This window comes from Sciurus carolinensis, chromosome 8 (assembly GCF_902686445.1).
Source record: "Sciurus carolinensis chromosome 8, mSciCar1.2, whole genome shotgun sequence".
Taxonomy (NCBI): domain Eukaryota; kingdom Metazoa; phylum Chordata; class Mammalia; order Rodentia; family Sciuridae; genus Sciurus; species Sciurus carolinensis.
In genome coordinates this window covers 138,355,149-138,383,121 of record NC_062220.1, presented here as the reverse complement: position 1 = coordinate 138,383,121, position 27,973 = coordinate 138,355,149, and the positions used below count along the sequence as shown (strand labels likewise).

The 27,973-nt window shown below is 65.0% G+C and overlaps 1 protein-coding gene across 3 annotated transcripts in view; it reads left to right on the top strand.

Annotated features, from left to right (window-relative positions):
• Scarb1 (scavenger receptor class B member 1) overlaps positions 1-27,973 on the top strand; it is a 70,346-nt gene that overhangs the window by 8,521 nt on the left and 33,852 nt on the right. For 2 of the 3 annotated variants that reach the window (XM_047560980.1, XM_047560979.1), the window contains exons 1-7: positions 18,146-18,266; positions 19,035-19,087; positions 20,160-20,317; positions 22,580-22,721; positions 24,270-24,473; positions 26,407-26,502; positions 27,431-27,546. In XM_047560980.1, the coding sequence (XP_047416936.1) occupies positions 18,161-18,266; positions 19,035-19,087; positions 20,160-20,317; positions 22,580-22,721; positions 24,270-24,473; positions 26,407-26,502; positions 27,431-27,546 (875 nt within the window). In that variant the 5' untranslated portion in view covers positions 18,146-18,160. Of the gene's footprint in view, positions 1-18,145; positions 18,267-19,034; positions 19,088-20,159; positions 20,318-22,579; positions 22,722-24,269; positions 24,474-26,406; positions 26,503-27,430; positions 27,547-27,973 lie in introns of those variants that run through there. The other variant, XM_047560981.1, reaches the window with a different exon arrangement.

Sequence of the window (27,973 nt, the reverse complement as noted above, 5' to 3'; positions counted from 1 at the left end):
CCGTTGGGGGGCCTGGAGAGCGTCCTCCTCCAAACCTCGGGGACCCAGGTGGGACCGAGTGGCCCTGGAGGAGCTGGGGGAGGCAGCAGCCTGGGTGACCGCCCCGTGGGGCCCGCCGTGACGGCCTCGGAGATCGTTTTCTTTGGTGCTCCATCCGCGACCTTCGAGGGGCGGGAGTGACCAGCTAGCTGGCTCCTGTCGGGAGGTTTCGCACTCCTGGGGCTGACGGTCTGGAACTCCCTGGGGTCACTTGGGTCCATCTTTAGTTTTCCCCGGGGGAAGCAGGGCCTGCCCAAGGCCGTGGGGCTGGTCGGAGACTGTTGGCAGCAGACTGTTCCGGCCAGCGGGGGGAGTGGGGTGCTGCGCGGGCCGGGCGCCTGGCAGGTGCGGCAGCAAGTCACCAAGAGACCTCAGGCGGTGTCCCCGGGGTCCCATCTGCGGCCCCGCCTGCCCCCGCCTGGCGTCAGGACTGGGAGGAGACGTTCTTCCAGTAAGTAGGAGACGCCAGGCCGGTGGGCCAGAGGTCAGGCTTTGTCTGGCTCCCGAGGCTCCAGGGTGGGCACCGGGCCTGCGGCTCAAGGGGGACGAGGTCTGTGGGTGCAGCCGCGGGCGGTGGGCCTGGCCTCAGCAGCAGCCCTCGCACTAGTACTGCCAGCCTGGCGGCTCCTCTCGTGCTGGGACGGTGTGGAGGCCGCAGGTCCCGGCTGGGGCGTGGGACCCGCCCGGCCAGCCCGCCTGGGCCTCTGGCAGCGTGGCATTGTGAGCCTCATGGTGGCCTGGCCGTCCTCCTGGGGCCAGGCAGAGAGCAGCCTGTGGAGCTGGAGGTGGGGTCCGTCGCCGTCGGGTCCCCAGGCCTCCAGAGCCTGGTGCACCTGAGCAGCTGGACGGAGGCAGGCGGCCGGCTGGGCTCTTGCTGCGCTGCTCCCGGCCGGGTGCCCGTGGGCCTTGTCCCTCTCTGTGAGCCCGAGGTGGCGGAGTGAGGCGGAGGGTGCGCGGGGCCGCGGGGGTCGGCCTGGCGTCCTGGGAGGCGGCCGGCTCGGCCTTCCTGCGCCTCGCTCCACAGGGTGCTGGTCTGCCTCCTGCAGGCACCGGGCTGATCTGAGCGTCCTGCCCTGGTTCCCGGGGCGGCTGGCGCCCTCAGTGCGGAGCCTGCGGGGCGGAAGACCATCGGCTGAGTGGCCTGGGGCGCTCGGCTCGCCCAGGCTTTATTTTGAGGATTTTCGTTTTGAGAAAACCGCGGTCAACTGTGATCTGCCGCGTTTGGGCTCCTGCCTCTGCCTCTCTCTTGTGGAAACTCCTTTTTTGGGCGGTACTGGGGGTTGAACCCAGGGGTGCTCAACCCCTGAGCCACGTCCCAGCCCTTTTTATATTTTATTTAGAGACAGGGTCTTGCTGAGTTGCTTAGGGCCCCACTAAGTGGCTGAGGCTGGCCTTGAACTAGTGGTCCTCCTGCCTCAGCCTCCGGAGCCATTACGCCGGCTCTTCTGGAACCTTCTGAGAGCCACCGGCAGGTGTCTCCGCTGGAGTCCTGAAGCCTGCGTGTCTGAAGGACAGGCTGTGCTCCCTCCCGCTGGCGGTGGGCATGCGCAGGGCCAGCTTGGATTCCCGCAGCCGCTCACCTGCTTGCACTGGACGCCCCCTCTGCACCGTCCATTTTAAACCAGACTCCGTCCTGCGTCCCGTCTGTCTTTCCTTCTTTGGGTCAGGGAGGGGCCTGGCCAGTGCGCATGGCAGGCCCCATCTGGTCCCTTGCTTTGGGCTGTACTGCTGTCCAGCAGACGCTCCACGGGACCCCCTGAGAGGGGACGGGAGCAGAGCCTTCCTGGCCAAGTGGCCCGTGGTGGCCTCCGTGGTGGCTGATGACCAGGACCAGGTGAGCTCCCTGGCGTGGGACAAGCCTGCTCCTGCCACTCCTTGCTCCACAGTGTCCTCAAGTGCCCAGCCCCACCCTGCCCTGGCCAGGTGTCCATCCTCCCCGAGCCTCGGTCAGGCCCCGGCCAGCCTGGCACCAGGACATGGAAGGTGATGTCGGGTCTTGCACCTGTGCCACCTCGGGGTTGGCAGCTCTGGGGCCCTGGGGTGCCAGGGCTGTGCTGGAGGGAGTGGGGTAGGGTGGAGATGGGGCTGCTGTCTCCCTGCCAAGGCTGCAGAGGCCTCTGTGTCCGGCCCCCTGGCTCCATCCGCCGGGAGGCCACCCTGGCCCAGTTGGCCGAGACCCAAATGCGGCCGGGACTCCTGGGCCGCCTGGGCTGCGTGGCCTGGCCTGGGATGTCCTTCCACCGTCCGTTCCCAGGCTCCCGGGCTCCACCTGCGGCCACCCCCGGCTTCAAGCTCTGACCTCGCATCTACGATTGCTTTTTATTGTGAAATGCGATGCAATTCTCGGAAAGTGCGAAACAGCCCTGCAGCTAAATAAATAGCTGGAGTCAACACACGTGTGGTTGGCCCTGGTGGAAGGACAGAACCTCGCCGCCCCAGGAGCCCTTGCGGAGCTGGTGCCCGGCTTGGCCTGCTTTCCATAGCACCACCCTCTGGCCATCCCTCCTCCCCGGGTGTAGTTTGGTCTGAGTTTTGAGCCCAGCTTGAATGGGATCACACCTCTCCTTTTGGATTTTCTCCCTCTGCTCTTTTTGGTTCACATTATCTTTGTGAGATTCAGCTACATTGTTGCGAATGAGATGCTTCATGTTCACGGCTGCATACTACTCCACTAGGTTGCCACGGTTTATCCAGCCTGTGCATGACCCCGTCGTGTGTCCTGAGCTGTGAACTCTTGTTCTCCTGCCTGCAAGGCACGCAACCTGAGTTCCTCCCGGACGGTAGTTGGAGGGGAGCTGGCTGCAGCCTGGGAAGTGCAACCCATTTTTCAAAATGACTGCAATAGTTTTCAGTCTGACCCCTTATTTTATCTGATCTTTTATTGAGGTGAAATTGGCATCGCGTCACATCATTCCGAAGCACGGAGTCTCTGGGTGTGTGGTGTGGTCAGTCACAGGGTTCGTGAGGCTGTGCGGCCGTCGCCTCTGTCCAGTTCCAGGCAGCTCCTTCACCCTCGGGTGCAGCCGCGTGGGGTTGCGTCCCCATCCCTCAGCCCTTCTGGTGGCTCTGTCCTGTGGACGTGCCGTGCCGCTCCTTGGAAGCAGCGCCTGGCTTCCTCCGCGCAGCGTGGGGTGTTCGGGGTTCACCCAGATGGCAGCGCTGGCCACTCCTCTTTAGGGCCCAGGTGGCCGCCCTGCGCCTGTCTCTCCTTCTGCGGTGGGCGTCTGGTGGCGTCTCCTGGTCCTGGGTGGGAGGTGCTGTCACGAGGCTGGGTGGACGTGGACTCGTGGGGCCCCTGCCTCCCCTCCCGTGCCTGTCCCCTGTGTGACTGGTCTTTTAACACCAGTCTGTTCGCAGGACAGTGGGCCGGGCAGAGGTTCTGGGCAGAGGGGCCTGGGTCCAGGTCCCGCCTGCTGCCAGCGGTGTGACGCTGGGCGACAGCTCGCGCCTCTGGGCTCTGGCCAGTGCCTTAGTCTGCTGGGGCTGCCGTACGAAAGCCGCAGGCCGGGTCACTCCTGGACCGTTCTGGAGGCTGGAAGCTCGAGGCTGGCGGGGTAGGCCTCTCCTGAGCCTCTCCTTAGCTCCTGACCGCACCTCTGCTTGGGTCTGCACGGGGACTTCCTCTGTGCGCATCTGGGGTCTCTGTGTCTTGAGCTCCGGGTTGGCCCAGGTTCACCCCGATGGCCTCTGTCACTCCTTCAAGGTCCGGTCTCCACGTTGACTAGCTTTCTGAGGCCCTGGGTCGGGGCTCCTGCAGCCCGAGCGTGAGGACGTCTCAGTGGCGGGAACCCTCGCTTCCCTGTCTTGCGGGGCTGGGGTCCCTTGGCGCCCCCCTGGGCTGCGGGCGTCAGGTCTGGCCCTGGCTCTGGGTGTCGCGGCCGCTGCTCCTGCTGTGCCGGATCCTGCCGCCGCGTTGGTCTGGGCAGATTGCCGCCCTCCTCGGCGGGGGCTGGACCGTGCCACCTCCCGCCTGCGTGACAGAGCCCGGCTGCGGCCTTGTGCGGAGGATTCGCTGTGGGGACCAGGGCAGCCGGCCGGGGCTGCCCCAGGAGGCGCGGCTCGCCCTGCCTGCTGCCCGCGTCCACTGTCCCGGGAGCGGCCTCTCCTCGGCCTCGCTCCGACTACCTCCCGGCTGGGAATTTGGCCACTTCCTCGTGTAAGTTAAACGGCCACCGGGGCTCGACCCCGGCTTCGGGCTTAATCAGAGGCGCGTGGCCCCCGTGACCAAGGTCTGCACAGGACGCGAGCTCCTCCCTTCACTGAGAGCCCAGGGCGCTTCCCTGCCCGGGTGGACCCGCCTGGGCCCCTCGCTAAGGGGCACCTGCCTCCCAAGCTGCCATCGCCTCGGTCTCTGGGACCGTGGGCCTGGGACACAGAAGAGCGGCCCAGTGGCCCCCGGTGGAGACCCCTTCTCGCGTTCTGGGGCCAGGAGCCAGGAACCAGGGGTGGACAGCGTTTCCTCCTGCAGGCCCGGGGCGCGGGGAACCTGTCCTGCCTCCGTGGTGGTGGCCCTCAGGCCTTGGTGGTCCTTGGAGTCCTTGCGGTCCTTGGGGTCCCTGGTGGTCCTTGGCGGTCCTTGGGGTCCTTGGTGGTCCTTGGGGTCCTTGGGGTCTTTGGTGGTCCTTGGGATCCTTGACGGTTCTTGGGGGTCCCTGGCAGTCCTTGGGGGTCCTTGGGCATCCTTGGCGGTCCTTGGCAGTCCTTGGCGGTCCCTGGTGGTCCTTGGGATCCTTGGGGGGTCCTTGGGGGTCCTTGGCGGTCCTTGGGGTCCTTGGTGGACCTTGGCAGTCCTTGGGGTCCTTGGGGTCCTTGGGCATCCTTGGCTGTCCTTGGCAGTCCTTGGGATCCTTGGGGCCCTTGGGGTCCCTGGCTGTCCTTGGGGTCGTTGGCAGTCCTTGGTGGTCCTTGGGGTCCCTGGCTGTCCTTGGGGTCCTTGGCGGTCCTTGGGGTCTCTGGCAGTCCTTGGCAGTCCTTGGGGTCCTTGGGGTCCCTGGCTGTCCTTGGGGTCCTTGGGGCCCTTGGGGTCCCTGGCTGGGGGTGCACCACTCGGGTCTGCCTGTCCTGGGGGCCTTCTCCTCTGGGCTCTCTCCTCTCCTCCAAGGACCTGAGACTTGGGATTCGGGGCTCCTCTGAATGGGGTGGATCTGTGAGATCGGCCCCCGGGGCTGCCCAGCGCCCTGCCTGCAGAATGTCCTGGGTCCCCTGGAAGGTGGGCCTCCTCCTGGAGGGCACATCCCCCTCTCGCGCCCAGCCAGGCCACGTGGAGCCGCGAGGGTGCGTCGCTTGGCTCCGGAGCCCTGGGCAGCGTGCCCGGCTCTTGCCCAGGCAGAGCGGCTGTTACGAAGCGAGTTGAGGAACGTCAGCCCCGGGAGGGCCACCGTGGGCTGCTCCCAGCGACCCGCACTGGAGCGACCTCAGCCAGCAGCCGCTTGTCCTTCCTGCAGGAAACACGTCCCTGTCCCCAGAGGCACTGCTTCCTGTGCCCCGGGCCCTGGGTTGGCACCAGTTGGGCTGGGGTCCTGGTGTGGCACCGGGCCTCCTGCTCCTCGCCGCGGGCTTTGCAGGTGGGACCCCGCAAAGGGCAGGGCTGCGTGGGGAGGGGCCTGCGGCAGGAGGCCTCCGGGCAGGCCGGGCCTTCCAGAAGATTCTGCTGAGCAGAACCGTCGCCCCAGCCCTCCTGCGCCTGCGCCAGGGCCCAGGGCTGCCGTGACCGTCCCCACCGCCGTGGGGGCTCCGAGCATCAGGCACTGCCGCAGTTCCGGCCCGAAGCCTGAAGTCCAGGCGTGGGCAGGGGCAGCCTCCCCGGGAGGACCCTTCCCGTGGCCTCCAGGGCGGGGTCTCCTGTGTCCCTGGGTCTCAGCCTCTCCCAGGCCGTTCCTGTGTCCTCTCTTGTGTGGGCAGGTGACTGGGTTCAGGGCCCCTCCTGACCCAGGTGAGCTCAGGCCCTCCACCTACGATGACAGCCCCAAAGACTCTCTCTCCCAGGAAGGCCGCGGTCACAGCGCCCAGTGACTTCTCTTTTGGGTGCCACCATTCACCCCCCAAAGGAGGAATTCTGTCACCAACAGCCAGCACTGCCTGAGCGCTTGCTGGGTCCTGGGTGCCATGCTGTGTGACCTCCCTGAGTTCTTCAGGTCCAGATCCACCCACTGAGGTGCAGTTACACTTTTACCAGGTGGGGGCACAGGCTCAGAGAGGTTGAGGCGCCCGCCCGAGGCCACACAGCTGGCGGTGGAAGCCGAGTCTCATGCAGGACTTGGGTGCCCCTCTTGCCAGGGCTGCACGCTGGCCGTGCACAGCCCGGGCCTGCCTGGAGGAGTTGTGTTTGTTGGGCTGACGCTGCTCTTTTAAAAAGTCAAGTGGGTTTCCAGCGCTTAAGGACGAGCGGATTTCGATATCCAGACCTAGGTTCCCAGAGCGCTGGGACAATGGGAAGCCCAGATGGCAGCCGCTGGCCTGCTGGAGGCCGGGCTGGTCCTCGCCTGGACAGTGCTCTGTAGCTGGGTGGCGCGGGCAGGGGCTTGCCTGAGCCTCGGTTTCCTCGTCTGTGCGCTGGGCTGGCGGTGGCCCTTGCGGCCAAGCGGACGCTCTGAGGGAGGGGCTGGTGCAGGGGAGGCCCTGGGTGCCGCTGGCAGAACTCGACTGGGCCGGTGATGTTAATGCCAGCGGCCTTGGTACACATCCGCCAGTCCATGGAGGCGACGGAGGCCATGGGCCAAGGGGGCGTTAGCGGAGGAAGCCAGGGCACCTGAGCCAGGAGGGGAGGCTGGGAGGCTGGGAGGCCCTGTCCTGTCACCCGCCCCGGCTCTGTCCTCTTGGCTCCTGCTCCACCTGCGGGTGAGGTGACGGAGGCCCTGCAGTGGGGACGGTCCACAGGCCCCAGCTGGCCGTGGCCTCCACCCTGCCCCGGCCCTCCCCCTGCAGGCTCCCGTGCTGAGCTCCGAGCAGGGCCTGGTCCTGGGCCCTGGAGACAGGCCGAGGGGGTGGTGTGGTCAGTGCTGGGTCCTCGGCCTGGGGACGGCGGAGGCGGAACAGGCCAGAGCTGCGCTGTGGTGGGGTGGGGCGGCTGTCCTCGGCCCTCTGCCCCGCGCCAGGCCTGACGTGGCCGACCTCTGTGCCCCAGGCTTGTGTGATGTGCCGCCTGGGAGCGCGGCCGGCAGGTGCTGTAGCGGTCAGGGCCGCGGAGGCCGCGGTGCGGGGAGTAGGAGAGTCGGTGGGGAGCTGGGCAGGCCGCGTCCACTGAGCCGCGGGAGCCTTGAGCCCCAGGGGTGCCAGCCAGGGGCCGGCAGCCTGCTTTGTCAGCGCACTGGCTTTCCTGGCTGAGCCCAGGGGTGAGACCGTGGAGGCCACAGGGGTCAGCCCCACCTGGACAAGGGGCAGCAGAGAGCTGGGCAGGAGGGACCTGGTGTGGGCATCCCTGTCGCCCCTGAAGGGGTCGGGGTACCTGCCATCCCACCTCCCGTGGGGCAGGCCCAGGAGTGGGCTGGGCCAGCCGCGGGCAGAGGAGGGACTGGTCGGCGGGGGGACCCGGGGCTGGGGGCGCGTGCTCCTTCCCCCCACCCGTGCCCGCTCACGAGGGTCGGGTGCCGCCACGTCCCGGGCGTCAGCTGCCACTGTGGACAGAAGAGGGCAGGGCCTGCCAGGGCAGCTCCATTCCAGCGGGAGGGGACGGGGACGGGGGAGTCCCCACGCACGGGGGTCTGGGTCGTGGGAGTAGCAGGGCCTGGAGGCACGTCCAGGCGGGGGGCACGGGTGCAAAGGCTGGACCCAGGCACGGGGCCAGGCGCGAGGGGCCCCCCGTCTCCTGGGACCGCAGGGGGCAGCTCAGCAACGGCAGGCAGCCCAGGAGGACCAGGGGACCAGGGTCCCCCAGGGGACGACAGTGACCAGGGAGCACTCGGAAGGCAGAGGCGGGCCCCACACCCCTCGCTTGGCCACTGTCCATACGGGAGCACAGGAAGCGTTGGGTGGCCTGTGAGCTGGAGGTGTCTCAGAGTCCCCGAGGACCGCGGCGGCCCCGCCTCTGCCCGCTGACCCCAGAGCTGAGGGTGGGACTCCAGGATCCCCGTGCTCTGCGTTGACTGTGGCCTTCTTCGCCACGGCCAGGGGTGGGAGGGAGCCGTGTCCCTCACTGACCAGCGGGCAGCACACCCTCGAGGGAGGCTCGTTCTGCCGGGACTGGATGCCGTGGACCTTGGCGGCGTGGCGGCGTCCTGCAGGACGCTGGTCTTCAAGGACAGGCACAGCCCTCTCTGTCCCCGTGGGCCACCTGGAGAGGGAGACGGAGGAGACAGCAGTGGCGGGTGCAGGGTGGGGCACAGGGGCCGGGGGCGCGTGTCCCAGGTGGGGTGCGGGCTGGACGGCACTCTGGGGGGACGGCCGGGGCGTGCGCATCAGGGCACCGTGCTGGACGCCCTTCGGCTGCACGCTTGAGCACGGCCCGTGTCGCGGATTCCTGCCGCGATTAGGACGGAAACAAAGCAGTCGCGGTAGGTCTCGGGCAGAGGGAGCGCGGGCCAGGCAGGGACCGGGCTGCCGGCGTGTGGGCCTCGCGGGAGGTGGTGTTCCAGCGCGCCCGGCCCCTTGCGAAGGCCAGCCTGTGGGGCAGGCAGCCTGGGCTCCGGGCGCCGCGGGCCCGGCCCCTCTTGCCTCATCCCAGGCCTTGGCCGAGCTCCCGGTGCGTTCTTGACCTGCGTCCAGGGGCAGCGAGGAAGCTGATCTAGCAACGGCCCTCGGTGGCGGGTCTGCGTGCCATGCTTTCTCAGGACGGCTGCATGTCCCGGGTCCCTGTGTCCCTTGTCACCCAGAGGAGGGGAGGCGCCCTTGTCCCTGTGCGGGCTGGAGAGGAGCTGGCCTCTGGGACTTCCCCTTCCCAGGTGGCCGTGACGGCCTCTGGGGTTGCTGGCGGGGCAGGGAAGAGCCCTCCCCGATGTGTGGACGGGCAGCACGGGGGGCGAACTCTGCAGAGGGCCAGGTGGGGGCCCTTTCTGTGGCGAGCTCCCGCCGAGCCTCAGCCGCCGAATCTGCTGCTGCGGCCGAGCTGACCTGGCGTGGCTGCCGCAGGCCCCGCCCGATGGTGGACACTGAGTTTTCACGTGTCACCAAACGCTGCTGTTTTCCGTTTTTTGAGGGGGTACTTGGGATTGAACCAGGGGCTCTCGACCACTGAGCCACCTCCCCAGCCCTATTTGGAATTGTCTTGAGAGGCAGCGGCTCACTGAGTGGCGTAGGGCCTTGGTAAGTTGCTGAGGCCGGCTGTGAACTCCCCGTCCTCCTGCCTCAGCCTCCCGAGCCGCGGGGACTGCAGGCCTGTGCCACCGCGCCCGGCTGCGGTTTTTCTTTCAGAAACTCTTCTTACCAGGTAGAGAGGCAGAAGCAGGCTCGCGTCTGAGCTGGGAGGAAGCAGGGCCCGGGCTGGAGCTGCTCCCCAGGGCATGGCTGAGGCTGAGCCAGCCGCTTTCAGGCTGGAGGGGGTTCCAGTGTGTGGAGGAGGAGTGGCCCTCTGCCCACGCGGGGCAGGAGGGAGGCTGGGGCCAGCCCAGGAGGTGCCTCCCTGTTCAGGGGGTCTCCAGGGGTGGGCTGCGCCTGGCCTGGGGGGTGGCAGAAGGTCCTCTGCCACCGGTGGGCTTGTGCCTTTGAGAGGGCGAGTGACTGAACCCCTGTGTGCCTCAGTTTCCCCATCCATAAAGCGGAAGCCATACAGTGCCTACCCCTAGACTAAGGGTCGGCCTCCCTTAAACGATGCTGGTTCACCCCAGCACCTTCCTCGCGCGGCGAGGCTTACCACGGCTGTGCTCGCTCCTGATGGATGTCTTGAGCCCCTGCGCGACTTGCGTAGGACGGATGTTCGCCGCCATGCCTGATAGGGAGGGAGGAGGCAGGTTCCCGTGTGCCCAGGTCGGGGCCCTGGGTCCGCCTGTCGCAGTTGGCCTTGTCCTCATGGTCTCATGATGGCTGCCAGAGCATCCGACATCGTGTTTTCCACACGACATCACTCAAACCAAAGAGGAGGCGAGCCTCTGGGAGGCTGGCCCAGGTTTTTACCAGGAGGGGAAGTTCTCCCTGAAGTCTCCTTGTTGACTGGCACAGCGTCATGGGCTGCCTGGACAGGCGTCTGGGCTTCCCATCTAACCCTGGACCAGGTCAGTGTTCTCTTAATGGAGCATGGGCAGCGGTGGCCTCTGGGTGGACAGCAGACTGTCAGCCGCATGTGTCGAGTGCCCAATCAGCAGAGGCCAGCGCTTGGTAAGCGGTCGCCATCTTGGTCGATAGCCGGGCCGTTGGGATGCAGGATTTCCACAGTGGACTTACCATGCCACCAGCACCAGGAGCGGGAGGCAAGAAGCACCCCGCCCACCCCGCCCACCCCACCCTGGGGCGTCTTGGTGCCACTGCCCAGGCCAGGGCACGGATGATGAGCTTCACCTGAACCAACCCGGGTGTGGCACCGGCTGGTCTTGCCAGGTGGATTCACGCAGGTGCCCCTAGGGCTTCTGCCACCCGCTGCGCTGCGCGGGTCCCCCAGGCTGGGACTGGTGGCCACTCGGGGTTTCCGGTCGGGGCTGTGATGGGTACAGCCGCCAGGCGCGTCCTGTGCCAGCTGCGTGTGGACACGCTCTCCTCTCTTGAGCAACACCGGGCCTGGTTACTGGCTGTTGGGTGCGTATGCGTCCCCTGGGGACATTGCCCAACGACACTCGGGGCGCTGTATTAGTGGACGCTCCTGCCAGCCAGGTCAGTGCGAGTCAGCGTGAGCCAGCGGGGCCTCTGGTGCCCCAGCTCTCCCTCTGGCGTGCCCGAGTCTTTGCGAGTTAGCGTCCGGCCTCTTCCTGCCCAGGAACCCAGCTTGGCAGCGAGGTCGGCTCCTCCGCCCGTGTCCCTCCGTCCCCTGCAAGGGCTGCGCAGGCCGCCAGCGAGGAGGGGTGGGAGTGCGGTGGGGTCACCCGCGTGGGGCGCAGGCAGCACTGGCACCTCCCCCGGTTTCTCGAGGAGGCCAGGGACCTGGAATCCACTTTGGATTTCTGGATGTCGTCCTCCAGCTCAAGTGCCGCGCGATCCCAAGCTCTTCTGCCTGGCTCCCTGGCCGGTCTGGCCTCTGCCCGGGGGCGGGCGCCGGCTCTGTGTCCGCGGGGTCTCCCTGGGCAGGGACGTCAGGAGCTGTGGGGTGATTCAGACCGTCACCGTGGAGGCTGCGCGTGCTGCGAAGAGGGCCCAGGGCCCGGGTTCAGGTCTCAGCGCCCCATTTCCGACTCCTCCTGGTTGGGCCGCAGCATCTGAGAGGAGTCTCCCTGGGCCTCCCCCAGGCCCGGGAAGGCAGGTGGCCGCGCCCCACCCTGGGGTCCTGAGCCCTTCCCGAGTCCTGGATGCTGCTGCTGCTGGCCGGGCCGCACGCAGGGCGGTAGGTTAAAGGCCCGAGTGCCGCCCTGAGCCCCAGGTGGCTTTCCGGATGCGGGGCCTGCTCCAGAGCCTGGACCTCACCGGGCCTCCGCCTGGGCTCCAGCCCTATGCTGCCCAGTGGTCAGCACAGAGGATGGGCCCCTGCTGTCCCTGCCCAGCCTGGGAGCTTCCTGGGCTGCTTCTGCTCCCTGTGCGTGTGTCCCCTGGGAACCCGGGGGCTTCGAGGCTGCCCAGGGAGGGGGTGGCAGGCCTGCGGGGGTCTCAGACCTGAAGAAGGCACCGCGCCTTCCCGGCTTCCTTCCTACCGCTGGTGTCCTGTCCAGCAGGGTTGAGGTCAAGAGGCGGCAGGTCAGCAGGGGAGATCCATTTTTGGAGAACAAAGGGCCCCCGCTGAGCCACTTGAAAGCAGCCCATTCCTTCCTGCCCTGCCCCCGAGGGCAGCTCAGGTGAAAAGGGGGCTGGGGGCCACATGGGGCGGGCGGTGGCCTTCCCTCCGCGCTGGCTCCTGGCTCCCCCAGAGGCCCGTCCTGCTCCCACCTGGGGAAGGGGCTTTGCAGACCTGACTGGGTCCAGCATCTGAGCTGGGGAGGGACCTGGTCATCCGGGGCCAGTGCCATTCCACAGGAGCTTTCAAGAGGGAGGCAGGAGGCAGGGAGGGGACGGCTGGACAGTGGTCAGAGCGAAGTGGACGGCTGAGGAGCAAGGCCTCCAGCCAAGGCAGCCCCACCCGGCCCTCGGTGGGATGCAAGGTGACACATTGTGTCGCCTTAAGCTGTGGGTCACTCGCTGCGCCAGCAGCAGGGCTAACAGACGCGCTCACCTCCGGGCAGGTCGGGAGAGCGCAGTGGGACACATCCTGGGGTTGGTTCCGGTAAGACACTTAAATGTGAAAGGGAGCCTCGGTTTTAAACGCCTGCTGTTGAGGTTTTTGATGTCTCTGAGACTCGCTTCCGGGGGGCAGTCAGCCTAGGGCGGGGGCGGACGCTCCCGGCGGGCGGCTGGGACCTGGCCAGGTGGCCCGTTGGGACCACCTCCTGCTTTAGACGATTTCAGAGTCAGGGAATCTGGGAGGACAGGCGGAGTTCCCGCACCCGGTGCCCAGTGTCCCCTTAATGGTCCGCGTGGCACCCTGGAAGCCGTGCCCCCTCCGGCAGGAACCTTCTGGTCGTTTCTGTCTTTGTAAACAGTGGAGGCGTCCTGCAGGGGAGCAGGTGTGCCGGAGGCCACTGCAGAGGCAGCGCCCCGCAGGCCAGGCCCGCCCACTGCCTGCCCCGGAGTGTCCAGGGGGGAGCCCTCACTGTGTGACCGGCCACCACCTGTGACCATTCTCCCCCCAGTGGACTTGTGTGGTCCCTGCTGCCGGCTGCTCTGAGCGAGGCGGCCCTGACGGCCTGTGGACCGTCCCCTGTGGCCGTGCAGGTGTCTGGGTGGCGCCCTCGGCGGCTGGGCTTTCCGTGGTGATGGTGCCAGACCCCTCGGCTGCACCTCGCCAGCACGTGCCCCTCAGGCTGCCATCCAGCCCTCCTGGTGTGGGTGAAGGTCCCCACCGGAGCTGATGGACGATCATCGATGGTTAGGCGCCCGGAGCTGGTGGCAGCTTCGTGACATCTCGGGGACCCAGCCTCCTACCCTTCTGCTCCACCAGCCTCTGTGTGTGGCCTCCGTCCTCAGGGCGCCTGTGGTCCCAAGCGGCTGCTGGGTCGTGACTGATTCTGGGTGGCAGGAGGGGACTGGCCCATGGACACGGGGTTTCTGGCGCGAGGACTCGGAGTAGCACGGGGCCGTGGGGGCGGCTGCCCAGAGGGCTTTCGTTTGGTTTCTTCTCTGCTTCTCCCGCTGCGGTGGTCCCCGCGCCTGGGACGGAGCCTGGCGTGCCACGTCGGTCCTGCCCAGAGGTGAAGAAGGTGGCTTCCGGCGAAGGGCCGCCTGTGTGGCACCTGGGGGAAGTCGCCCTGCAGAGGCCACAGCTTGGGACCAGAGCGAGGCCGCGTGGCTGGCAGAGCGAGAGGCGGCGGCTGGGGAGCCAGTTGTGCGAGACGGCGGGTCACTGCCAGGGACGGGGTCTGTCCTGAGACAGGGAGGTGCCCCGAGGGGCAGCGGGCAGCTGGCTTGGTCTCCAGGGGCCGTTCTGGGGGGAGCGCAGGCGGGGGAGCAGGGCAGCCGCGGGGCCGCGCCTGGAGGAGGGCGGGCAGGTTCAAGGCCCACGTGCAGGAGGGCGGCCAGGCCCGGAAGGCGCAGCTGGCGGGAGCGCGGAGGGGCTGGGGCTCTGCCAGCTTAGGCAACGCGTTCTGGGCGCCAGGCGTGGGTTTCTTGTGAAAAGGTCTTTGTTTTTGCTTTTGTTTTCTTTTCGATCTTCTTACCTTTGCCTTTTAAAAACAAAAGAAACGGGAGCATTGGCCAAGGGCGTGGTGCTGGTACCTGGCCTGGGTCATCTCCACTCAGTCCTCCTGCGCTGGCGGCCCACGGGGCTGGTACGGGGAGCCCTGGGATGTGTCTGGCTGTGGCTGGTGACTGACAGGAGCGGGCAGGATCGGGTCCTGTCCCAGATCAGGGCCTCTGAGGTCAGTGGCGTGGCCCCTGGGCCAGGGTATGTTGTTGTGCTGAGTCTGTTTCCTGTTGTCCCTGGAGGAGGAATTGGGTTTTGTAATTGACTGGCCAGGTCGCGTCAATGATTGACTTGTGAAACTCTATGCACCTGAGCTGGGGACGGCCCAGGAGGTGGGGACACTGGCCTGATGTGGACATAGGACCTGGGGGCTGCTCTCCCTGCACCCCTGACCTCAACGAGGCATTGGGCCTCTGAGCCTCAGTGTCCGTGCCTGTGAATTGGGCCCCCGAGTCTCGGCGAGGTGGACTGGGCAGTGTTTCCTGACCCCGCAGAGCTGTCCCCTCTGGGCACCAGTCGGGGCAGGACCCCGTGTTCTTCATCTGTGCGCCTTAGGTTTCTCACGGGCGCCTGGCAGGTGGTGACGGGTTGTGCGGCAGATGACCTGGGCTCCTAGGGACGTGGGAGTGGGTCCGGCTGCGGCAGAGGCCCCGTGTTGGGGAGGGTGGCGTTGGCGTGGGAGCCGAGGTGGGCCTGGAGCTCTGAGCCCCAGTGGCAGGAACCATCCATAATCACAGTGCCGCACGTTAGGCGCCGCCTGTGTGCGCTTGCTGCAGCCCGTCCTCAGCTCTTGTGCCCTGTGAGGTGTCCCCGCACTCCAGCTCTGCAGGGGAGAACACCGAGGCCCGCGCCACCAGGGCATGAGGGAGGGGGACTTCAGCTGGCTTCGTGGGTGCCAGCGCCTCCTGTGGCAACGTGTTTCGAATCACCCGGCAGGCGGCAGGCAGCAGGCGGCAGGCAAGATTTTCTAATTACCACATTAAAAAAAATGAAACGAAACAGGTGACCTGGTGTCGTGGTGCCCGCCTGTAATCCCCCGGCTCTGGAGGCTGAGGCAGGAGGATCGTGAGTTCAAGGCCAGCCTCAGCAACTTAGGGAGGCCCTCAGGAACCTAGCGGGACCCTGTCTCTAAGTAAGAAATGGCAAGGGTTGGGGTGTGGCTCAGTGGTTGAGCACCCCTGGGTTCAGTCCCCAGCCCCAAACAAGGAGAAAAGAAAGGAGCAGGTGAATTCATTCGGGTGGTGTATTTTATTGGCCCAGTTTATCCGAAACATCTCCGGTCCCGTCCGTGATCAGTGTGAACGTGGTGGGAACTTGGCTTCCGTCTGACTTGCCAGTCACCTTTCAGGAGTGGCCGTGACCTGGCTCCCGGGGAGCTCACCCTCCTGACCACTTGAACGGGCTCCACTTTCTGGGTCCAGCGTGTTCACGGTGTTGGGTGACTCTCCGCCACTGTCAGGTTCCAGAAGTTTGACCCCGATGGTCACTCTGGGCTGCCAGGTGGTCCCTCCCACCCTCCAATCTGCTTTTGGTCTCTGAGGACTTGCCCGAGGGGTCTCGGCATCAGCAGGGTCAGGCCGAGTGGCCCTGGGGTCTGCCGTCTGAGCAGGCGTTTTCAGGCTTCCTCCTGGGGTGGCGGGCGTATCGTCGCTGCCGTGGGGGACGGCACCTGGTTTCTCCTTTGCTTTGCCAACGGGCAGTGGACGTGGGAGTCGTCACTTCTGGCCGCAGGGCCGCGTGGGCCTTCGCGAGCACGTTCTGCCTGAGCGCCGCCTTCTGTTCTTTCGGTGGTCGCGGGAGTCTTGGTCCCCCTGGTTTGAAGCCCTGCCTGCCTGGTTTCCTCAGCTGCTCCACTTACGCTGCCTCCCGCGAGGCCCAGGGTTCCGATCCGCACGTCCTGGCCGATCCTTGTTGATTTCCGTTTTTTAAGACCTGTCGCCATCCAGGTGGTGGGAGCCGGGCCTCCCTGTGGGGCGTCTTTGCAGAAATGTCCGCTCAAGTCCTTTGCCTGTTCGCAGCTGATCTTTTATTTTAAAAAATCACCTCACAGTCCCTAAGCTATCTTGCTGAGGCGTAGCACAGACAGAGAAGGCCACAGCTACCCCAGGGGACCCGCGCGTCCCCTTCCATCCAGCGAGCCGAGCCCCTGGTGACCAGTGTCCAGACCAGGAAGCCGGTTTGCACCTGGAGACCCTCTCCTGGCCTCTCTGGCACCAGAGGCGAATCTCCTCTTTTTTTCTTCTTGTTTTTGTCATTGTTTTGAGACAGGGTCTCCCTAAGTAGCTCGGCTTGGTCTTGAACCTGCAAGCCTCCTGCCTCAGCCTGCGGAGTCCCTGGGGTCACAGGTGTGGCCTCCGTCGGACTCCCCGGGGGGATTCTTCCTGTGGCCTTTCTCCACCTGTCTGGCCTGTTCTGGGCCTCGCACGTGGGGTCCTCGTACGCTCGTCTGGTGACGCCTTTGGACGCAGCGTGACTGTGTTGTATTTTAAAGGCAGCGACGACGCCTGTTCTTTGCCTTTGTTTTTCACTCCCACTGTCGCGGGCGATGTCTCACAGTAGTAAATACGTAGGTCGTGGGTGTTTTATGATACGAAGACATAGGCGTATTTAATTTAAAACGTGCTTCCCACACGTTAAGTGTGCGATTCACACATCGAGCGCCAAACTGGGGGAGCCAGCTGAGCAGCCACCGGCTGATGCTGGATGAGCAGCCGGTCCTGGGGGCTGTGGAGCCCTGGCGGCCAGGAGAGGAAGCCGGGGAGACACGTGTGGGAACGCCGAGCTGGACCAGAGGAGCTGACGCCAAGCAGGAGGGGCTGCGGGGCGCTGCCTGTGGCCTTTGGTGTCCCTGCTGGTCCCAGAAGCAGAGCATTTTTGACACGTGAAGACTTACATGAAAAGTCTAGGGTCGGCCAGTCCAGACAGGAAGGGATGTCTCGGTGGCTGGGGGGGCTGGGCAGTGGCTCCCGCCGGGTACTGGAGGGGAGAATGTTCTGGAAGCAGACAGGTGAAGGCTGGCAGCTGAGTCCCGGCACCGTGCCCGTCACCTGGGTGGGAGAAGTGGGACACAAATCATGATAAAGCTGTTAAAAACCCCAGCATCACATTTTCAAGGTACAGCTTCCGCATTTATCCTTCTCAATGGGCAACTTGATAAGTTGGGTTTTTTTTTTTTTTTTTTTTTCTTTTTGGTGCTGGGGACAGAATCCAGGGTCACTTAACCACTGAGCCACATCCCCAGCCCTTGTTAGATTTCATTCATTTCATTTTATTTTTACATTTTTTAATTTAATTTTTAAATTTTTTGTTGTTGCAGATGGACACACAATACCTCTATTTTATTTATTTGTACGTGGTGCTGAGGATGGAACCCAGCGCCTCCCACGTGCTAGGCAAGCTCTGCCACTGAGCCACCTCCCCAGCCCCTTTTTATTTTATTTAGAGACAGGGTCTCGCTGAGTTGCTTAGGGCCTTGAACTTGAGATCCTGCTGCTCGGCCTGCAGGTTGCTGGACCACAGGCGTGCGGCCCTGCGCCCAGCTTGATGAGTTCTATCAAACGTGCCGGCCTCGCCGTGTGGCCTCCAGAATCAAGACCAGGACGTTTCGCCAGCCCAGGGCCTCCCAGGGCTCTGTGCAGCCCGGGCCTGGTCACCACGGGCCTGGTGTCTGCCCCTGTGGTCGTCCCTCTTCCAGAGTCACACGATGCAGCCGCTCTGCGCGGTGTTTGCAGCTGGTCTCCTATCACTTGGAGCGATGTGTTTGGGGCTCACCTTGTTGTCGTCCATTGGAAGTTGGTTCCTTTTTGTCACTGGGTTGGTTCTGTCGTCTCACCGTGTGCAGTTTGTTGACGGGTGTTCGGGCTGCTTCCCTGTATCGCCGTTTTAACATACTGGTCACTGGCGGACACTTAGGACAGGTCTAAGGGGCTGCTTGGGCTTTCCCGGGACTCCCTCCCACGCCGGATGGCAAAGCCTGGCTCAGGTTTTAATACCTAGCCCAGGTGTCCCCTCCCCCTGCGGAGGACGCGGAGGCCTGCGGGTTGGAGGAGGGAGAGGCACCCAGCAGGACTCCCCTTGGCCTGCTCCCCACTCCAGGGATGTGACCCTTGGCCTTGGGAGGGGGACCCGACAGAACCGCAGAATCAGCTCTGTTTGGCAAAAGGCCGTGCGTGTGCTTCGCCGCACGGTTATCTAATCAGCTGCCTGGTCCAGATGTCCCTGGTTCACTGCGACCGAGAGGAAAGCATCTGCTGGTCAAAGGCAGGGTGAAGTCCACACCCAGCCCAGAGCCGGGTGTGCAGAGGGTCACCTCAGGTCGGGTGGCAACAGCTCACCTGGATGCCACGGGGTCTGTGGACCCTCTCCTGGGCACTTCACCTGCATGGACTCATCCAAGCCCACAGCAGGCCACGTGGTGGACAGGGACCTTCTGCCCATGGCACAGGTGAGGAAATGGAGGGCCAGCGGCTCACTCATGGCCGCCAAGTCAGGCAAGCTGGGCCCCGGCCTCTCGAGGCTTCCCGGCCTCGTCAAGGAGCTGGGCCGGGGAGGGCGGCAGGAGGGGAGGGGTTGGTGCGCTTGGCTGGGAACAGCTTTGTGGAGGGTGACTGACACGGAAGCCGCGTTGAGTGTATCCAGCACCCGCCAGCCCACCACGGCACCCACACGTCCCCCACCTCCAAAGACCCCCTGTGTCCCACGGACTCGCGGCTTGTGGCTGGTGCTCTTAGCGGATCCTCCGGGGCGCTGGGCTCTGGCTTGCTTTTTAAGGCGGCGTTGGGGAACTAGAATCACGGTCACGCAGTTCTCTGTGTGGCTGCGTTTGTCTGCGGAGCTGCGCACTGTCCAGTGACTGGATGGACGGGGCCTGGGGCTGAAGGGCTTCCACTGCCCAGGGCACCGGCAGAGGGGGCACTGGCCAGCCCAGGTGGGAGGGTGATGCACGGTCCCCTCGTGTGGCTGGCGGGGACCCTCCCCTGGGGCTGAGTCCTAGCCGGGCTGCCGCCCTGGGCTGTGGCCGGGCACTTCCACCAGCCAGGCCAAGAGGCAGAGGCCGCGAGGAGCACAGTGGCCTGGCACAGGACACCCGGGTGGGCTCTCACTGCCTCGCTGCCCGGTGTGCCCGCTCTCTCGTGTGCCCGCTGGGTGCCATTTGTTGCGGGTCAGCTGGAGGGAAGACGTGGTTATCAGAACAAGATTCCGGTTTTCCCAGGAGAAACAGCCATCCCAGCCTCCGTGAAGCCGCAGCTGAACTCCTGGCAGTGGGTAAGCTGTCCTTGTCCACGGCCGCGGGGGCCAGACCAGCAGGGCTGTGGCCACGGCATGGCGGCCCTGCCCTGCAGAAGGAGGTTCAGACTGGCTGCCAGTGTCCCAGCGGACCCACCAGGGTCTGCTGCCTCTCGAGTCCACTTCCTCCAGGGGACAGGTGGCCAGGTCTGAACTGCTGGCTCTGGCCTTCCGCCTCCTTGGGGCCTTTGCCTGTGGATTGTGGCTGTTTAGGGATCTTGGGGGCGGCCGTCCTTGTCCTGGAAGGCTATGTTCAAGGCAGTGGGAGGTGATACAAGCTGCCCGGGCACCTGGCTTCGTGACACATCGGGCTGCGTCTGATATGCTTGTCGCTGGGCTGAGATGGCAGATAGATTAGAACCCAGAAGTACTGCTGGCTTCTTTCCTTTGGCCCTTTAAGAAAATTTAGTATTTTTGCCAGGGCTTATAAATCAGTTTTCATATCAAGTTCCGTAATTTGGGCTTTTCATGGACTTCTCTGCGCTCACTGCCTTTCACCTTCTCCCTGCCCAGCTCCTCCCTCAAGCCTTTGAGTGGCTTGCTGCCTCAGGGCCTTGGCACTGGCTGTTGTTTCTAGCAGAGCACCCCCGTCTGGGTTCGGGCTTTCCTCCCTCACTACCTTTGGTTTTTATTTGGGGTTTGGTTTGTGTTTTTTTACATTTCAGGTACCTGGTGACTGTCCAAGATTCAGTGCTCTGCCCCCTGCCCGTGTTTCCTCAGCGTCCTGTCGCACAGCACGGATCTCGCGGCTGGTTTAAGGCCTGCCTTGCTGCGCTGGGGAGGGGGCTGCCTCGCGCCCTCCCACCTCGGGCTGCAGCCGGCGGGATGAGTGCGGGAGGTGCAGGGCCGCGGAGGCCCCCACGCACGCCCAGCCCTGTAGGTGGTGCGGGGCGAGCCCCTGGCCGCCGGGTCCCCCGCCGTGGTCAGGAAAGCGCACTCACAAGCCACCGGCGAGCCTGCTGCCTGGCCGGCCTCGGAGCCCGAGCGGCACCGGCCCAGCCCGCGCCAGGCCTTGCGCCGCCCTCAGGCTGCCGCCTCGTCTCGCCCGCAGAACGTGCGCATCGACCCCAGCAGCCTGTCCTTCAACATGTGGAAGGAGATCCCCGTGCCCTTCTACCTCTCCGTCTACTTCTTCGACGTCCTCAACCCCGAGGAGATCCTGCGGGGCGAGAAGCCGGAGGTGCGGGAGCGCGGGCCCTACGTGTACAGGTGAGGTAGGCGGGGCGGGCGGGGCCTCGCGGGCGGGGCGGGGCCTGGGGATGGGGCGGGGCCTCCGAAGAACGGAGAGGCAGAGTGGGGCGGGGCCTCAGGTGGATGGGGAGGAACCTCTGATGGATGGGGAGGGACCTTAGCGGAATGGGGCGTGGCATCTGAAGAATGGGGCGGGGCCTCTGAAGACCGGAGAGGCAGAATGGGTCGGGGCCTCAGATGGATGGGGAGGGACCTCAGAGCTGAGATGGAGCCTCAGGGTGGGAGGAATCTTTGAAGAAAGGGGCGGGGCCTGATGATTGGGCGGGGCCTCGGATGGGGAGGGTCCTCAGAGGAATGGGGCGTGGCCTCTGAAGATGGAGAGGAAGAATGGGGCGGGGCCTCAGATGGATGGGGAGGGACCTCACAGGGACTAGGTGGAGCCTCAGGGGTGAGGAGGGACCTCTGAAGAATGGGGCGGGGCCTCAGAGGGGCGGGGCGGGGCTGCTTGCCGACCCAGGACCCAGGACCTAGTCCCGCACGCAGCAGGTCAGGCGCACAGGAGAAGCGACGTGCCTGGGAATGTCTTTATGGAGACGGTAGGGAGGGCATGTGAGGGACACACACACTCATGCACCCAGGGCAGGCTCAGAGCTAGCACCTCCATCCCAACCCTGTGTGCGCTGGAGGACAGGGAGGGCCAGCAGGAGACAGGACCAGTGTATGTGGCACGTGCTGACCCGGTGCCTGGGTTGTGCCTTTGGTCTCTGGCCTTGCTTATACCTGGCTATGGCCGCAGGGGTGACTTTACCCCTCTGAGTCTCAGTTTGCCCCACAGCAGTCCAGGATGAGGACAGCCACAGTGACAGTGTGAGGCCATCGCCTGCCAAACAAGACAGGACAGAGGAGCTGCCATGGGGCCCCCCGGGACATGAGGACACCTGCTAGGAGCAGCTATGCCTTTTTATGACACTGTTCACACAGTGCCCCATCCCCACACCAGGGCAGCGAGGCCAGTGGTGTGGGGACCCCAGGCTTGGCTGCCTGCCCTGCCCGAGCTCTGGACTGTTAATCGTGGCTGGTGGAGTGGGCCCCCCACCCTGGAATGGCTGACTTGGCGGGGCTGGGGCAGGCAGAGACTGTTCTGGTTGGCTGGGGTGCCCAGGTTGGTTCTGAGGAGCCAGCCTGGAAGCTCAAGTGTGCCTGAGCTTCGGGAGTTGGCAACGCTGGCCAGGGCTCAGCCCCGTAGTGCGTACGGGACCCACTGCGCTGGCTGGAGCAGTTTCTAAGACTTGGAGCACTGTGGGACACCAGGTCCCATCTGACCCTCCGTTCTGCTCCCTGCCCGACGCCGCCTGGGGGGCCTCTGCTGCAGTGCACCTGGAGCTGAGCCTGGCTGGTCGCCGCTCTCACGTGCTCCTCATCCCCAAGCCTGGCTGCGGGCCGTGTGCCACGCGCTGTGCTGCTCACTGCGGGAAAGCAAACCAGTGGGCACATAGACAAGGTCAGGCTGGGTGGGACATGACCGCTGGTGGAGTCTGGACACGTTTCTGGGGGCAGGCGTCAGCAGCCATGTCTAACAGAGGGTCAGGGAGAACCTCTGCAAAGGGGCCCTTGCTGGACTTGAATGGCAGGAAGGGGTGCTGGGGGAGGAGGGTCCTGGGTACAGCATGTGCCAAAGCCCTGAGGCAGGGATGGGGCCTGCCCTGCTGGAGTGCTGGGGCAGAGCAGAGGAGCCCAGGCCTGAGGATAGGCGGGTGGATGGAGAGGGCTCAGATCCTGTAGGATCCTGTAGGTGAGGGTGGGTGGGGTCACGTGATGCAGTGTCCACTGTGGAGTGGCTGAGGGGCGGGAGAGGACAGGACCCGGCGTCACGGGCGTCCGTTTGGATGGCGTCAGGGTTCAGACGCGTTCTATCCACAGAGCAGCCTGGTGGAGCAGGCCTCTTGCTCCTCACGGTGGGGACGCCAGGCTCGGGGCGTGAGTGGTGGAGACAGGCCTCCAGCCTGGCCCTGGGCAGTCCCCAGCTGCTGTGCCTCCTGCCTCCCGTGCGGCAGCCGCAGCTGCAGGAGGCGCTGGGGCGGTCACCCCAGGAGCGGGACGCCAGGCGGAGGGAGGCGTGGGATCCGGTGTTTTCTGGAGGCAGCTTGGATGAGGGCGAGGGCGGGCGGTGGCGGGGTGTGTGTCCTGCAGTGGGCAGACAGCGGGGTGGACAGGAAGGAGCCGGCGCTGCGGGGGTGCCGGAGCGCCCGCCAGCGACCTTGTGTCCCCGCGTCCCCGCAGGGAGTTCAGGCACAAGAGCAACATCACCTTCAACAGCAACGACACCGTGTCCTTCCTGGAGAAGCGCAGCTTCCAGTTCCAGCCCGCCAAGTCCCAAGGCTCGGAGAGTGACCACATCGTCCTTCCCAACATCCTGGTCTTGGTGAGGTGGTCGGGCGGCCCTCCTCCCCTGCCCCTTGCTTGGAGTGGTCCCTGCGTGGTCAGGTGGTGCCCTCGGCCGGGGGTCTCTGCCTCTGCGTGGTTCTGAGTTCCCGGCCGGGACCCAGCCCGGTGTCGCGTAGTGGCCTGCGTGTTCTTCCTCCCCTTTCCGTCCAGCTCTGAGGCCTGCAGGGGTGGTGCCCAGTGTCCTGCAGGTCCCCGGAAGCTCCGGGGCCTGTGCGGGGAGGGCGCCGGCAGCAGGGCATCCGCGGATTGCCTGTTGGATGTGGGGTCCCTGAGGCCGCCTGGCCTGCTGGTTCACTGGGAGGCCCTGCAGGACTCAGGCCAGGGTGCTGCCCCTGCCAGGGCTGGTGCCAGTGGAAGGACAGCACTGGTCCCGGCCGAGGTCCTGGCATTGAGCCTGGGAGGCCGGGCTGGAGCTCGGGTCCCCTGCAGGGAGCCGCCAGGGACGGTGCTCAGGGTCTAATGGAGGCTGGTCATGTAGCAAAACCCAGGTGCCCTGAGTGACCAGGGCCGGCACATAAACCACGTTGTTGGCACGAACAGCCGGTGCGGGACCCCGATCAGGGAGCTCCCAAGGCCCACGTCCCCAACGCCAGCGGCCTTTCTGGGTCTGCATAGTGGACAGCCCAGGCTTCGAGGCCCAGGGGTCTTCTGAAGAGGGTCTTGGTGGCAGCTCTGCCGTGGAGGGTAGGAACAGTCAGAGTCACGGCAACACCTCCCCCCGGGCGTCTTCGAATAAAACCAACACAACAGACTCGGAAAGGCGAATCGCACCTCACTTTTGTGTTTCTTGTAAGATTTCCTGGGAGTTTTGAAGCCATTTGAAAATGTGAAAAGCATTTTTTTAGTTCACACATGGGACAGAAACAGGGTTGGCTGGCCGTGGCCGCTGGGCCCGAGCTGGTCGACCGGGGTGTAGGTACCAGGGAGAGAAGGGCCAGAACCTTCCGAGCCAGGTTGGAGGGGCTCCTGTTTTGTGTTTCGCCCTTTTCTGATGCGTTAAGACAACACCTGTGCTACCTCAGACCGTAGGGAGGCGAAGGAGACCAGCTGGTCCCCATGGGACCTGCTCTGGGATGGTGGCCGCCCTGCCCTTCGAGAGGGGACACTGTCTTCTGGATGAAGAACCTGTGTAAAAACAAAACAGGAACCAAGAGCCCAGAGGAAAGTGAAACGGAAAAGACAGCCTGGGCTCCGGGGTGTCGCGGAGCAGGCTGGGGCCCTGCGGGTTTAGGCGGGAAGGAGACAGTTAGGAAGTGGACCCAAGTCCCCACGCAGACTGCCTCCCAGGAGGCCGAGTTGCCTTCAGCTAGCGGGAGCGTGGGCCCTGGGACGGGCAGGGCCAGTGCGCTGGGTTTAGGTGTGGCTGTATCAGGGTGCAGGCAGGGTGCCCGGATCTGGGCCGGCTCCTCCTCTGTGCTGGCAGACCTGCTCCTGGACATGGCCACAGCCTTCCACAGCGGGGGGCAAGGCCAGCAGAGGGACGTGCGCAGCCCTGACCGCCGGTGTCTGTCGCTTGGCTCCGCAGGGTGCCGCAGTGATGATGGAGAACAGGCCCATGAGCCTGAAGCTGCTCCTGACCCTGGCGTTCAGCACCCTGGGGGAGCGCGCCTTCATGAACCGCACCGTCGGCGAGATCATGTGGGGCTACGAGGACCCCCTCGTGCATCTCATCAACAAGTACTTCCCAGACATGTTCCCCTTCAAGGGCAAGTTCGGGTTATTTGCTGGGGTAAGTGTGACCCAGTGTCTTGTCCTCCATCCACACAGCTTGGAAGCCCATGGCTGGCTTGTTTTGGAGCTGTCTGGCCGGGGAGGAGACCCTAACTAATGAGCTTAAGCAAAATAGGAATTTGCTGACTCACACAACTGAAAACTCTTGGTGTGGGTTCAGGTACAGCTTGATCCAGGCTCAGATGATGTGATTGAGCCTCACTCAGCTTAGAAAATTGGGTATTATTGCAGATCGTCCATGTCAACTACAGCACTGCTCTGAGCTGCCTTCTTTATCTCAACCTTGACCCCTGGTAACCTGGTAGGATCAGTGATTGGGCATCCACACTGAGATCTAGTCCAGGTAGCATTTGATCCCTGACCTCTGACCACTGATGTTGGCTGTTCTGAAGTGGAATTTAATGAGCTCTCTGGATTGCTTCAGTCTCAGCCTCCGCTTTGGGCTCTGTCGTTCTGGTGCAGAGCGGCAGGAGGACCCGATCCGCACCTGAGTGTGATAGACGCTCATACGTTTTTGTCCAAGATGGCAGGTTCTGGTCAGGTGGGTGCACTGGCAAGTTCGGGGTAAGCAACATGGTCCTGTGAAAGCACCTGCACTCTCTGAAATGCCTGGCAAGTGGAAGTTCTTGCAAAGTCAGTAGCCGAGCTACCATCTATGACTGTGGCTAACGGAAACCTCAAAATAACAGTCTGGTGGTCAGCTGTTCAGTGTCGGTGTGGCCTCGAGGTCTCGGTGTCCTGGGAGCCTTCTGCCGCTCCTCAGTGCCACCCTGGGGGTGCGGTTTCCACGCTCAGGGTAATCTCGTGGCTCAAGATGGCAGCTGGCACGTCAGCTATCACATCCTCATTCCAGGCAGCACGGCAGGAAGGAAAAGGTGGGGGGACGGGTGGGGGAATTGAGGGTGAATCGGCGACTCCAGGCTGCCTCCCTGCTGCAGGGGGAAAACCGACTTCTCACTTGTTTTCTGTGGGCCAGAACCGGGCGTGGGCCCCGCCAGCTGCCGGGGAGCCGGGAGCTGGCAGTGCCGGCCTTTAGGGAGCCGGCTGGCTCCCTGAGCAGGGCGCGGGGTTTGACGTGAAGGAGGGGCTGGCGCTCTGGTGCCTCCTCTGCCACGTCGCCCATTTAGTGGTGATACTGACGGTAGTGGCCACTGCGCAGAGTCCCTGTCATGACCACTCCCTGCCACCCGCAGCGCCCGCAGTCCTGGTGTGCTGTCCGTCTGGGCCGGGGACTTGACAGACACGCAGCTGCGGGAGGCCAGGGTGGGACAGCTCTTCTCGACCCCCACGTCTCTCTGTGCTGGGCGTGTCTTCGTTCTGGGCAACGCCCCTGGGCGCCAGGGCCTGGCCTTCCTGTCTGAAGGCTCCGCGAACCTCAGGGCCAGTTAGGACCGGCTGGGTTTTGCGGCCCTGACAAGTAGCCCCAGTGTCAGCGGCTGAAGCAGCAAACGTTGATTTCTCGGCTTGCACTCCACGTCCACTGTGAGGGACCAAGGGGCCCTCTGCTTGTGGCGGTCACTCGGGGTCCTGGGCGAGGGAGGCCCACAGTGGGCTCACACTTCCATGTCGCCATAGCAGCAGCCTGGGGAAGCGCCTGTGCCCGGGCCTTAACGTACCCGCAGGCAGAGACTTGGACTTCTGCTGACCCTGGCCATGCTGGATTCCAAGAGGGTGATGGGGTGGAGGAGAGGGACCCTCCTTGAGCTGGGCGGGAAAGAGGGGACCCTGCAGCCCACTAAAACCAGCGGAGCGGCCCTCCTGGAAGGCCCCAGTCTGCTCCTCTTGACCTGGAGCAGGTGGGACGCTGCCGTGAATGACCTCCCGGGAAGGGCAGGGCTGAGGCGGACGGAGCCGATGGGCTTGGTGGCCACCCTCCCGGCCCTGCGCTCCCGTCCCCAGCTTAGCAAGGCCGTCCACCACGTTGTCTGCAGATGAACGACTCGGACTCGGGGCTCTTCACGGTGTTCACCGGGGTCAGGAACTTCAGCAGGATCCACCTAGTGGACAAGTGGAACGGGCTGAGTAAGGTGAGCCCTGGCGACAGCCCCAGCCGCCTTGGGGACCCGGGGGTGGCCGGGCCCCGTCCCACGGACACCTCAGGCGGAGGGTGTCACTGCGGCTGGCTGAGGCCGCTGCTGGGGGTGGGCGGTGCCCGCCGGGGACTCTGCCTCTCTTGCTCGATGCTTCGTTTACAAGGACCCTGTCTGAACGAATCGCGGGAGGCGTTCATGTTACAAGTAAAACCGTGTCCCTGTGTGGCCCCCTGCCCGGGACCCTCGGTCTCCAAGTAAAACCGTGTCCCTGTGTGGCCCCCTGCCCGGGACCCTCCGTCTCCGCTCACCGCCACCTGCGGAGCAAGCCCACGGTTGCTGTTGGGGACAGTCCTCCGTCAGCCGCTGGTGTGCCCGACTGAACGCAGCGGATCATCTCTCGGGCAGGGTCCTGCAGCTTGGCGGCCTCTCCTTGGTGTGCGGAGTGCCCCTCCACCTGAGTGGTGGCCGCCAGGGGCACCGGGTCCGGGACAGTTGCCCCAGGGGGCCGAGGCTGGGGGTTCAACCCCTGCCCAGGGATGCCGCCCAGCCTTGATTTGTCTTCCGTCTAGGCAGGCGGCACTGAGGGCTCTCAGTAAGAGGGCAGAGAGCGCGTGGCGCGTTCGGGGCCAGGCCTCCCTCCCTAGAGGCAGCGACCGATGGGTTCACTGGACGGTCCTGGCCGCCCCATTAGGTCTTCAGTGGCCGGCCGGTGCCTCCGGCTTACCTGTCTTCTGGAGGTGTCTGTCCACCTCAATGGGCAGGGAGCCCTGGGGACGGGCTCTCTACAGAAGAGGTCCCTGTGTCCCCAGCAGAGTCATGGTCGTGGCTGTGAGGGTGTGGCCGGCACGGGGACGTGAGAGGTGGCCCTTGGGGCAGTGCTGCCCGGGCTGTCCTGAGTGGCCGTCGCCCCCGCCCCTTGCAGGTCAGTTTCTGGCATTCGGATCAGTGCAACATGATCAACGGGACTTCCGGGCAGATGTGGGCGCCCTTCATGACCCCCGAGTCCTCGCTGGAGTTCTACAGCCCCGAGGCCTGCAGGTGACCACTGGGCCAGCCTCGGGCAGGGGCCACGGGAGCCGCTCCGCCCCGAGGGGCTTTGCCTCACTTTGGGGCTCCTTGCCTGGTGCCCCCTTGAGTCCTCGGTTGGTGCCCAGACCCCACACGGTGCCCCGGCCCACAGGCAGCTGATGTCACTGGGCCACCCTGGTGGGGAGGCAGGACAGGGTGCGGGGACAGCGAGCCCCAGGTGAGGGCTGAGGCCCCCCACCTCTGGCTGGCTGCCCGGACCTTCTGCCTGCGGAGACGGGGCTCCTCTCCGGGCCCTTGGTCCCCAGCTCTGTAGCCGTGGAGGCCGCTGGGCTGCGCCCTACAGCAGCCCTGGCTGCAGGTGGACAACAGCCACCAGCTCCTGCGGCCCTTTTCCAGACGTGGCCAGATGTGCTGTTCCGTTCTGGCCACTCTGGAA